Source organism: Melanostigma gelatinosum (assembly GCF_949748355.1).
Source record: "Melanostigma gelatinosum genome assembly, chromosome: 8".
Taxonomy (NCBI): domain Eukaryota; kingdom Metazoa; phylum Chordata; class Actinopteri; order Perciformes; family Zoarcidae; genus Melanostigma; species Melanostigma gelatinosum.
Genome location: NC_136641.1, coordinates 17,686,831 through 17,698,782, shown reverse-complemented (window position 1 = coordinate 17,698,782; position 11,952 = coordinate 17,686,831). Strand labels below are relative to the sequence as shown.

The window sequence follows — 11,952 nt, the reverse complement described above, 5'->3', positions numbered from 1 at the left end:
AACAAAAAACAAAAGCAACCTCCTCCACCCCCGTTACAACCCCGACATCACGGAACAGGACCGATACGGTGAACCCCCCGTCGTTCGTGCGCACCGGAGTGCCCGCGAGTTCCAAAAGCGTGGAGTATATATTCCACGTTAAGACTTCAGCAAACACCAGACAATCTCACTGCCCAAAAAACTAATTTAAAGAGAAAATACTTTCCAAAAATACTGCTCCCTCGGTCCAGTGACAGCTCTTCAATCCGAGCATACCGGAGTCAACTTCACTCTGCGCACCTGTCGTCCTCTCAGCCCCCCCCCCCCCCCCCCCGCGGTGACATCAGCAAAGGCAGTCCTTGGAAACGGGAAAACATACCTGGCACTCGGTCGGATCAGTAATCTGATCCATTAACCAAACTGAAGCGCCTTGCTTCTCGTTCTCCGTTACGCGCTCGGTGCACTTCCGCGCTTTTCTACTAAAATTTTTTTTGAAAAACTACGCAGCCATGCAGCGGACGTGATCCGATTAGGCTTCACTCCATAACTTTTTTTTAAAATCTTTTTCCGTGTTGCTTTTCCTGAATGCAGGAGCTTCTGTCCAATCAGAGATGGGGGGGGGGGGGGGGGGGGGGGGTCGTAGAGTATCTCCGTTGAACCAATAATGAATGGCAAGAGGCGGGGCTTCTGTGATTGAGACGCGCTGCATTTTGTTTCCGTGGTGTGTCCAAAGCAAGGCGGAGCTCCAGCCCCGGGACACATCTCTTCACGTGGGAAATTGCTTTTTTTTTGCAAATTCGTTGACTGTCAACACACAGTTTATGTGCAATTTGTCCAATGCGTTCTTTATTCTGTGGACTACAATGTGTGATTATTTGGCTTTATTGTTGTTGAAACCATGCAAATTGCAATATTTGCTGCTCTCAGAACGGAGGACTCGGCTACTGGTTGGAGGCAATTTCTTGCGCAAGTCTGCCCTCTTGTGGTTGTATCTTTTCCCAAGCACCAATAACAACACTGTACTACTAAAATATACAAACTTATTGTGTTTTTTTGTGTTAATTAAATACCAGACCACTTATAACCAGCATATGCACTTTACACACACGCACTTTGTTTCCTTGTTTCTATTGCTTTTATCTGTTTTTATTTGGTGGTATTTGTACCTCTCATAGATGGTATGCTATTCTATTCCAGAGACAGAGCATCGTTTTCCACATGGGGCCTAAAAAACAAACTGAATACATCCCTTTTGTGTGCACATTACAGTTGAATCAGTTAACTGTGAAGGCAGCCGTAGGTGTTACCACAACACCTGTTAATGTTGTCACTTCTGGGCATTTGTCAATTATTAACATTTAGCCAACTTTCAGACTCGCCCCTTCGGTCAGCGCCCTCACGGACAAAGCTGAGCCCATTTTCTAAAAGCTGCTGATAAACAACCTTGTTATTGGGATTTGTAACCTTGTTTCTGCGGTTAGATTTCATAAGGTTGGGAATGTGTATTTGCTCGATCGTTGTAGCATCAGGTGTCAGGGAGGAAAACTAGCCATTATACTTCATCCCTTGCTTGATTTTTTTTTTTATTAATCAGTTACTTAATAGTTTTACTTTCTACACAGGGGTGAACTTTTTATGAATCTCACCTGCTGATATGATCGGCCGTTTCTCTCATATGGGAGGAATGCCAGCTGCTCCTTAATGGATGCAGCAACGACACCTCGCTCCCTGTGTGCTGCAAGTTGAACACATGGCATGTTATTGCAATGCAAAGTCATAGGCTACTCCTCTCCTCCTATTCTCCACATGCTTCTTCTTTCGTCTCTTGTTTTAGAGTCGGCGGGTCCACTTGCTGTAGTCATCATCCCTTGTCTGTTGGCTCTGAGCACAGCTTTAGTGGTGGCTCTGATTTTCTACAATCTCCACAAGAACAACCAAAGAAGACCGAGCTCCTCAGCACATTTTACAAATGGTATAAATTGCAATAGCTGTATATCCTCTGTATAAAAGTTATTATTCACAAGTGCCTGAGAACAACACCAGGTGCTACTATATCATTGGTTCACAATAAACCTGCAGTTACTGTTGTGTTTTTCAACAGGCCAGCAGAGTGTATCCCTGACTGCAGTATGTGTAAGCACTCCAAAGGTCCAGGCAGATTTGTATCCGTGGGAAATTCCCAAAGAGTCTGTTCTTTAAGGGACTAGAGTTTTGGCGGGTCGTCATGGCCCCATTTGTAAAGCTCTGCTGAAGAAGAGAGACAGAGACTCCTCATGCTGTGGTTTCCATTTAAAACCAAAGTGTAAAAACGTACAAGGTGCAGTTGGGCATATTTTTGTTATCCTCGAGCAGAAAACCAGGCTGCCGATCTTTGAGTTAAGTCAAATTTAAAGGTCCAGTGTGTTGGATTTATTGGCATCATCTCTAGAGGTTGCAGAGTGCAGCCAATTTAATACCAATCTGCTCGTCCCTCCCTGTCCAAGCCAGCTACATGCAGGGTTTTGTTTGTCCTTTCTGGGCTACTGTAGAAACATGTGTGGAGGACCCCCCCCCCCCCCCCCCCCCTTATGTTGGTCAATCTAAGCTGAGAAAACACAACAAATATTAGTTTTTTTAGGTGATTAAACACGAATGAAAACTTAGTTCTGAATATTATATTACATTTCTGCTAATAAATCAGCCTAAATCCAACACACTGGCCCTATTACAGACAGACTGGTGTGGTATATTGTCATCTGACTTTCAGCAAGCAAGCGACTTAAAAAATGTGTAACTATTCCTTTAACACAGAGCTGTCTTAAATTCCTTTCCTGTGCTTTTATGATCTTATGAAGTATGTTGGATGTGGAGTTTCACGGACCTGCATTGTCGGCCGTCGTAAAGCTGTTGGGAGTGCTCACAGCATATGGCGGTTGCTAAAGACATTTGTGTTCCTAAAGTATGGACATTTTTGAGTATAGCAAAGGCAGGACTGCTCTCATAGGCTCATGTGCTACCAAATACGGCAACGCCGAGGAAACATATAAACTGTGACTGTCTGTCGGAATCCAATGTGTGTTGAATGTGTCAAAATGTATAGACGAAAAAAACACACGTTAAGATCTTTTCTTTATTCATTGGGCAAAGTACAATTGTTGTATTTGTAATGCTCTTGGCATGCGTACATTACTGTGGCTTCACAGTTTCAAAACCAAAACACTCACACAGGAAAGCAGAATGTACCAGAGTAGATTTGTGTTCAGTTCAGAGTATAGGGCTGGGCAATTAGTCAATATGATAATTTATTGTCTTTCAATGCGATCAAATCATCATTAACACATTTATCGAGATATCATGACACACAACTATGTTGTCTAAATTGATAACAAGCACATAGCAACTCAAATTTCTCAGAAGATTTTGCACTAAAGTTCTTAATTTAATTGGAAAGTACTGAGTATTCTTCATTTGTCAAGTATTTAATTGACACAGAAGTACACAAAAATAGGCATTACCATGTGGTTATTTCAAACAGACTATTTTTTTTAATTACCAGAAAACACACTATCGCAATATACTGTATTGTTATGGGGATATTAAATTACCTTTATTGGGATAGAAAACAGCCATAGCCCCAGACATATTATGCACTTTAGAGTATTTTCACAACATTGGTTATTGTAACCAGGTCAAGAACCACCAGTGGGTTTAGATCAATACCAGAATCAGAACACATGGGCGTTTGTTTCATTTTCTTGATTTAGGAAAGTCTGTTTTAGATTTCCCTCAGAACGTTAAGTTTAAAAGCTAGATAGCTCATAGTGTTAGCATTTTATTTTAGTTATCTAAACAAATCTCCCCAGTAGTTTTAAAACAAAATGAATGCAAAAGTTCATGTCTTCCGGGTTCTGATAGTTTATAAGAGTGTTAAAATCATTAAAGCTATCATTAAATTAACTGAACTTAAATTGTGGGTGACGTCATACCTTTTATTTTGAAATCTCAGATTACGTGCTCAAAGATGACCATTTTTCAGAAGGTGTGGAGTCCAAAATTAAATATGGGTATGCTGTATAATTTCAGCATTTGTCACACACGCAATGCAAGGAGGCACAATTACACATTGTGAAACAGGCTCTACGAAAAAAGTGATGTCCCTCAGACCGAATACTGGCCAAGTTAAAGATTAACAACACACTCAAACACTCCTTCCTTGTGGATTTTACTCGTCAATGCTGCGCCACTACTAGAAGTGGGCATGTAGTACAATGTTACGACACATTTAAAGGTGGAGGCAGAACTTGCAGCGAGGGCAGCCTGTGTGTTGTTGCTCTTTAAGGGAAAATTCACATTGAATCACAAGGCAGAAAACTGCTGCTGCGGTGCTATGTATGCATCCACACACGTCGTTACATTCCTGACTCCACCTCCACTCAACGACTACCATAGGGCGTGATCCATTGTGGATTTACTATTTAAACCTCAATGCCTCCTAAAACGGAGGCAAACACATACAATGACCAGATAAAATGACACATAAAAGCAATATGGAAGCATTTTGAAAACAAACAGCAAATCTATTTTTAGGAATGACTGCACCATTACGTTAGAAATGTTCTGACTGTCAGTCACTGGATTTTAGACCCCTACAAAATGGAACAGTAGATTACGAGGAAACCCACATCATGACCTGAATGCTGTGAAAGTGACCTCAATCCTGATAAAAACATTAACAGTTAACACAAAATTGGTGACAGTGCTTTATTACCATGTTCTAAAGCAGAAAGGACATGGAATTTGAATCTGGTAAAAAGTTGCTGAGAAATCTTGTATACGATTGATTAAAGGCTTTACCTACATACTGTAGCACTCGAGCAGTTACTATGCTCCACACACGTCATAATAAGAGTTATGATCCTGTGTGATTACACAAAACATTTTAAAAACCAAATTAGAAGCAGAAATCTATTAAAAATGTGTAATTATTTTTCTTTTCTTTTCATCTCATCCTGTGAGAAAATGATGTGCGCTGCTACTGCGTGTTCACGACACTGATGAAAGATTGGATTATATTGAAGTAGGGAGATTACGCAGGAGATGAACCCGATGAAAATTTGTTGAACAAGCCATCTGACCCCTGGATTCAGTGAAAATGCAGCACAGACATAAGACAGCATGAAGGCTTACCCTTATTTTAGGAACATTAAAATGCACTTCTCATCCCTCACTCTAACGCTCTTGAATCCGGGCTCTGTTTTAGAGGGGTCTCATCAAAATAAAAAAAAGGTCAAATCGAGCGAGTGTTCGCCTGTGGAACATGAGCGTGTTTCAGCTTGGATCCTCCATGGCAGTAGGGAGCAGCAGCAGTCTGGAAGCCTCAGTTCACCCAGATGAGTCATAGAAGCAAACCTACATGGGAGTTTTGGACAAAGCCAGCACCCATTTTACACTTTACTGCTCCAAAGGGATGTTGGGAACAAAATGTAGGAGACCGACCAGAGCAGATAGTACACACATGCAGGGGGGAATGATGAGCAGAACAGCATGACAACTCCTGGAAATAACAAACAAAAAAAAAAAAATAGAAGTGTAGTGAGATAAGAGTAAAAACACTGACAAATTGACAAAGCAGCATGTATTGGCAGAAAAAAAGCCCTGATTACCGAAACTATCCACATGGCTAGATGCCGCTACTACATGCAGGTGCTAAATGTTGTACCTGATATCTAATTTGCAGTCTTTACTGTCATTACTCTTAGCTCTTGTCCATGAGAAATGTGAATCATACTGGATTTGTTTTGTTATTTAATGGCTTTACCTCCAGCGTAGACTGCTTTCTTCCAGGCCTGGGACTCTAGCACTCTGTCATGGGGGTAGAAGTTCTGGCTGATCATGAAGAGGATCATGGCCACCGCAATGACTCGCAGCAGGGCCAGGTTTCCCCCCGACAGCAGAGAGGCACTGGCCAGGATGGCCGAGGAGTAGATGCAGGGCAGACCGCGATACATGAACGGGATCCCTACAGGGGCCGAACAAAGAACACATTTCCAGTAGGTGCTTTGAAGAATAAAAACAGCACAGAGTACAGGAACTCTACATTTTGGAACTCACCGCTTGTAAAGAAACACAGGCGGGTGAACACTGACAAGACGTAACACACGCATAGGATGTTGTCCAGCAGGTCAGATGTCCTTAGGAGCAATGAAGTGGCAATCCCAAAGGTCGTGAAGTCAGCATAATCATCAAGCTTTGCACCTGAACATGGAAAAAAGAAAAATGTGAACAACAAACGTGGCTCTGGGAAGTTCACAAGGAGACAATAATTGCATTGGACTGAAATGTAATTAGAATAACTGGCATTAGAAGAGCTACTAGTGAGCGCCAACTGTTGTTTTATTATTACACTTCTTTAAATCCGGCAGTAATTTAGTCATGAGTTTACATTCTATCAAAGTTTAGACATGTTATCATCTCTCCCGGTATGGTCACTGATAATGTTACCGGCAGGGGGCTGTGTATGCCAGAAAATCTCCAAGTGGAAATTTCAGAGTCCGCCCAACGGGCAGCCATTCCGTAAACAACATTCTCCACTGCCTCGTCTCTTTATCCCCCCCCAGGAGCACAGCGCATGTTTTCAGCCGATGAGGTGATTCAGGCCCCGGCTCAAATGACAGAGGTGGAATTCCACAGTCCAGGGTCAACAATTTTAGCAATTTCAGATACGCAGAGGAGCCAAAGCAGCAGGATTAAAAAAGACAATTGGAGTGTGAGCCTGTGGAATTAGGCTGCTTAATCAGAAAGTGATTGTTCATTTGACAAAATACATGGGGGCGGGGGGGGGGGGGGGGGGTCACAACAACATCCACCTGCAAAGTCATGCAGAAAAACCCCGCCGGGACACAAAGCCCCCTGAAATGTGCAGCCAACGACGTGATGCACCTGGGAGCTATTTTGGGCTTCGGAGAAAATGTGAACTTTCACACTAGAAGCTTTTAAAACAGCTATATGTGCCTCTTTGTTTACTACAGCGCTGTGATCTTTTGAAAACAAGCCACATCTTATGTTCTGTGTATTTGCATCGGGTGGCATTCACACTCAATAAAAAAAACCTGAAGATTGTATAATTTGTGGAGTCCTTAGAAATATAGGAAAAGCTAAAAAGCATGCTATTTGATAAAGCTCAAGTTACATCCCATTAAATATGTACGATTCTTCTATTGGATACTTTGTAAGACTATCCAGAGGCTGTGTTTCCTTCAGCTGGTCCCTGTTTAGGACTTTGAGCGGCCTGATTGTAAAGTCCAGACAAAGGACTGAGCGAGCCCTGCCAACACCCGAGTCAAGGTTTATCTCTCCACTTACCCAGCGCAGAGCAGGCACCGAGTCGCCTGGCAACCGCTCCATCTGCCAAATCCAGAAGGTAGCCAATCAGAACCAGCCAGCATGCAGCATGATGGTGCCTGAACAAGAACAAAAACAAAAACACGCTTTCAATGAAAATAGAAGGCTTTTCCGAGGGGGTTCAAAGTCAACTTTTAGTTATGACTGTGGCCCCGAGGGGCTACAATATAAACAAAACAGAAAACACAATATTTCATGAAACACATCTTGTTTTTTTCTGTTGGCAAAGTTATTTTGTACTCTGATCTAAATGCACTTTGAGAAATGTATTTTTTTTTGTTTTTTTTAAATTGTGGTAGTTTTGTGACACATTGCTTTGTTTTCTGTTTTCTGAAATGCAGTTTTATTTTTTGCCACCGTAGTAACTCAAATGTGGTTTTAAAACCCCCCTCGCCAAATCCTTAATTTGTATTAACATTTATGTTTTGTCTTTTTTTTGAGTTTGTTTTTAATCAGATAGTCAAATCCAACGATGTAAACTCACCCGTTTAGACTGCTGAGAATGGAGGTAATGCCCATGACCATGTTAGCAACTGACAGAGCATTGGCTGCATTTTTACGTGCAAACTCCTTGATCTGGAGTCCCGTGGCTTCATCACTCAGAAAGAGCTTGTTGGTACACTGGAAGAGACCTTAGACCACACAACAGCAGCAGTTAGTAGTTGTCTGTGTAATGTCAGTAACCCCTGCCCTGCTAAAGCTACAAGCTAAATCCCTACTATCATTGGGGGAGCATACCAGCTGGCCTTTTGATGAAGGGGTCTAACATGGGGATAGTTTAATAATTAGATCCCAGTTGGAGTCAAACTTCAGTTCAAGTGAAAGGAAAAATGTGTAGAAATTCTGAAAGTATTCTTAATGCTTTACCAGTCATAGATGAATCATTCATTTATATTGATTATAATTTAAACAATATTTTGTACACTATGAATACATATGGCAAGATATTATAATATGCGTGCGTGTTTCTTTAACTGTTTTTAAAACAAAATATTGCTTTAAAAGCGATTCCCCTGTCTGATGTAAAAAAAGCATCACTTACCAAGACGTATGTTTATTGGACGAAGACCGACCATACGATACATTCATCCACTTTCAGATTACTAAAATGCATTTGTTACTGTACATTCGTTCATTCGCAGCCTATAGCATGCAACATTACAGTGTCTCATCATCTACGTATTACATGATCAGTTATATCTATGCAATAAACATTATTATAACATTTTTTTTAAAAGCAGCATGCAGTAAACTTCAATATCAATGGATATGATCATATTTTGCAAAGGAAAAACATCAAAAGGATACATGTCTGAACAGGATGCATGTGGAGTGTTAGTGCTCAACTGTAATCATATCAGGGGTCAAATACACACGAATACTGGTGTGGTAAACAAGTTATAAACAGTTAGGGGACTACCACATACACCATTGCTATAGTGAGATTGACCTACTCCATAGACACATACCAGACGTGAGATCTATTATCCTGATAAACCGTGGCAGCCTGAGACAAGGACATGGCAGCAGCACTCCCATAGCTCACTAGTCAAATCTATTAACACCACTGTAGCTAAGTCTTTAATTGGGATCATGGTATAAAGATAGCTCTACAACCTCTCCTTGTTTAGTTGCTGACATAACATACAGTATATATCAAAATACCTAGCTTCATGGGGGTGTAAAGCCAATTTTCATAGATGAATTAAGTTTGTTTAAAGTGCAGTTAGTAAAATGTATAATTACTTGACAAACAGTTGTTTTGGAAGACGAAAGGCGATAACGCTGCAACTTAGGCAGTAAGATGGAATGACTGCTGACACTGCCTCGCCCCAGCCAAAAACTTCTTCCTCCCCCCACAAAGCTGTGATGTTTTTTAATGAAGTACAACAAAGAAAGCAGTGTTTCCTGTCTGCCTCCGCTCTTGTGAGCTGAATGCTTTCTCTCAAGTCATAGTACTGTCCAAGTAGTGCACAGATAAATGACCTGCAAAATTTTGAGATTTTTTTAAAATGTTGCAGTAGCAACCCTTGTGTTTTTCACCCTGAACTTCCTGTGATTCCAAAGCCAGGCGAGTTCAAGACATTCTTCATCTGAAAGAAAACAGCGTATGAGACACAGCAAAAGCCAACAATAACTTACACTTTTACTTGACAGCATGCTTTCTACTTCTCATTTTGGATTTTTAAAACAATTCACAACCTGGCATTTGGATTGTTATCTGAAAACTGTTCATGGGTAAACAAACACATCAGTTAATGCAGTTTGCTAATGGAATAGTCAGGTTCATTAACTTTAGTCACAGTAAATACAATTAGGGAAGCACACGTGCAGCCCCAATGTGCAAAGCCAGTGAGGTTGCAGATCTCACTGCCAAGTTGTGCACTACCCACTTTAAGACACTGTCTTGGTCACAAAAAAAAAAAGAAAAAAAAAAAGGATAAAGCCAGAGAGACACTGTAATTTTCAAGCAGGTATCCATTTCTGGATTGCTGCCTAATGACTGCAAAGCATGATGGGAAGGCCCTTGTTATGTAATGCTCTGCTGCATTACAGTAACTGGTAACAACTACCAAGACTAAACAAAAAACAAAGGAAAACAATTGAGAACAGGGATAATCTGACAGGAACTAACTGAACAATATAAACTATTTACATTTTCCCTGAGTTAACGGTGTTTTGTGTTAACGGCATATAGTCGAGGAGAAAAGGCAATACAATTGCAATTCATTCTAAATCCTATACACCATTCAACACGTATTCCTATACATTCTAATGGGTGTGGTTTGTGATTCTCTAATATGAAGTCACAGTATATACTTAAACGAGTAAATATCAACAATAAAACATTACATCACGATAAACTACCCTCAAGCTCCGTGGACTAGGTGCAGTGTACATGAATGCGTTTGTACTGTAATGATGGTGTTGATGTCTACATCCACATACTTTATTATAATTGCATATCATAACTTCCTCATGTCTTCTTTATGCTATATGTATTCTAGGTTGTTGGTTTTGTACAAAAAATATTTTTGGAGTCAATTGACTTCGGTTCAAGCTTCAGTGGTTGTTTTCCTGCCTAATTAGATCCAAGCAGACCTACAGGTAGGCCTGCCCTCTGGCACCCATGTAAATAATAATCCACCTGTTGAGGTGAAATTTAAGAAACAAGTACCTACCAGAAGAGGGAGACAGCAGGATCATGATTGTCTCTGGTTCACAGCTGTAAAATAAACAATTAAAAAAAAAAAGGTGCGTACTTATATTAGCATTATGACATTCAACCATACATTGTTTGAGCACGACAGATACATTTGGAGTATCCACATTTAGCTATACCGTTATCAGTTGTAAATCTGTATTATTATTTGTCTCTGTTCTTCTCATTTGTTGAAAGTATGATGGCAAAATCCCAAATACATAAATGGCTGAATGCCAGAAAACGCACCCATGGGTGTTCTTTTACGCTTCTCAAATTTGATTCTGCTACTGAAACCACTTGCTGGTTTACAGCCGCGGGCCCTCTGCGCAAAAACACAAAACGTCACCAGCTAGAAAATCTAACAATCAAAGGACCACCTAAAGCAACAGGTGACTTCTCCGCACGTTTGCGGTGAAACGCCATTTGTCGTCACACACCATTTTTTAACCCTTGAAACTCCAAAGACCGTTCCTGAGCTGTGGGATTTTTTCTTTTGTTCGCACCAAATTACAAAGAGGTATCACAATTACACAGCTGAGCGACCATTTCACGCGTTTGCTAGATTATATGGTTGTTGTACAGTGCGCATGACATGATTGAATCGTTTTCCTCTAAAATCGCATGGATGTAGTTTCAGGGCATAACAGTAAAAAAAAAAAAAGGATGAAAAAAAAGAGAGAGAGAAAAAAAAAGAAAAGCTTAATGCTTAATGCTCAGTCTATTTCCCCTGAATAAAAAATGGTCGATGACGAAGATATTTAGAGCAGCCAAACAGCTTAGCATGAAGAGGTTGGAGATAGCTCGCAACTGCGTCACAATCTAACTCCTGCAAATCAGGCCTATATTCTGCGCTAAAAAAAAAACCCTATTCTCCATTGATAATGGAGATGCTGGGAACAAATACACATGCGGATGGTCTCATCTTACCTGAAATGGCCTCCAACGATTACAAAATATAGACAAATCCAATGATGGAACCGTCGAAACACGCGTGCCGTGGGGGAGCTTGTCTTTCCTTTTCTTTATCACGTGGTTGATCTCTTTGTCCCTTAACTGTCTTTGGTATGTTGAGACCCTACGCCGACTACAGTGTGCACAACATAGGCCGTTTACCTTTCAGCTTCACAGCCTCTAATTCAGCGCGTCCTTTTAAAGACCAAGGGTAAATCCGCTGTAATATTCCACCGGAAATGACGCTCCTATAGAGTGGTCTCGCTGACGTCACGATCTCCTTAGATACGAGGTCTGTCCGCCATGTTGGAGTACATACAGATCCTACATGGCGGCGAGTAAACAAGGAAGTGCGGCGAAAATACCATACTTTGAATCACTGGATAGTGCATCAAAGGTTCGCTACCTGGCCAAATTGAAGGTTATTGGTAATTTGG

At 41.0% G+C, this 11,952-nt stretch overlaps 1 protein-coding gene across 3 annotated transcripts; it reads right to left on the bottom strand.

Annotated features, from left to right (window-relative positions):
- Nucleotides 1-3,074: 3,074 nt before the first annotated feature.
- On the bottom strand, nucleotides 3,075-11,726 carry tmem269 (transmembrane protein 269). 3 transcript variants are annotated; one of them, XM_079274079.1, is made up of 8 exons: nucleotides 11,492-11,726; nucleotides 10,542-10,585; nucleotides 9,502-9,587; nucleotides 7,844-7,991; nucleotides 7,321-7,418; nucleotides 6,070-6,213; nucleotides 5,777-5,977; nucleotides 3,075-5,512 (listed from the first exon to the last, which is right to left on the bottom strand). In XM_079274079.1, exons 4-8 carry the CDS (start codon nucleotides 7,882-7,884, stop codon nucleotides 5,403-5,405), a joined length of 594 nt encoding a protein of 197 aa, XP_079130205.1. In that variant the 5' UTR covers nucleotides 7,885-7,991; nucleotides 9,502-9,587; nucleotides 10,542-10,585; nucleotides 11,492-11,726; the 3' UTR covers nucleotides 3,075-5,402. The 3 variants fall into 3 exon arrangements, with proteins under 3 accessions (XP_079130205.1, XP_079130204.1, XP_079130203.1); XM_079274078.1 differs by lacking the exon at nucleotides 9,502-9,587 and having other exon boundaries at nucleotides 7,844-9,452; XM_079274077.1 differs by lacking the exon at nucleotides 9,502-9,587.
- Between the last annotated feature and the right edge of the window lie 226 nt (nucleotides 11,727-11,952).

Bases quoted from the DNA above. Each gene is read 5' to 3' on its own strand.
- tmem269 (XM_079274077.1), bottom strand. From the start codon at position 10,566: ATGATCCTGCTGTCTCCCTCTTCTG. The intron at 7,992-10,541 runs GTAGGTACTTGT...GTGTGGTCTAAG, and splicing joins CCTGCTGTCTCCCTCTTCTG to GTCTCTTCCAGTGTACCAAC. The intron at 6,214-7,320 runs GTAAGTGGAGAG...TTCCATGTTCAG, and splicing joins CGGTGCCTGCTCTGCGCTGG to GTGCAAAGCTTGATGATTAT.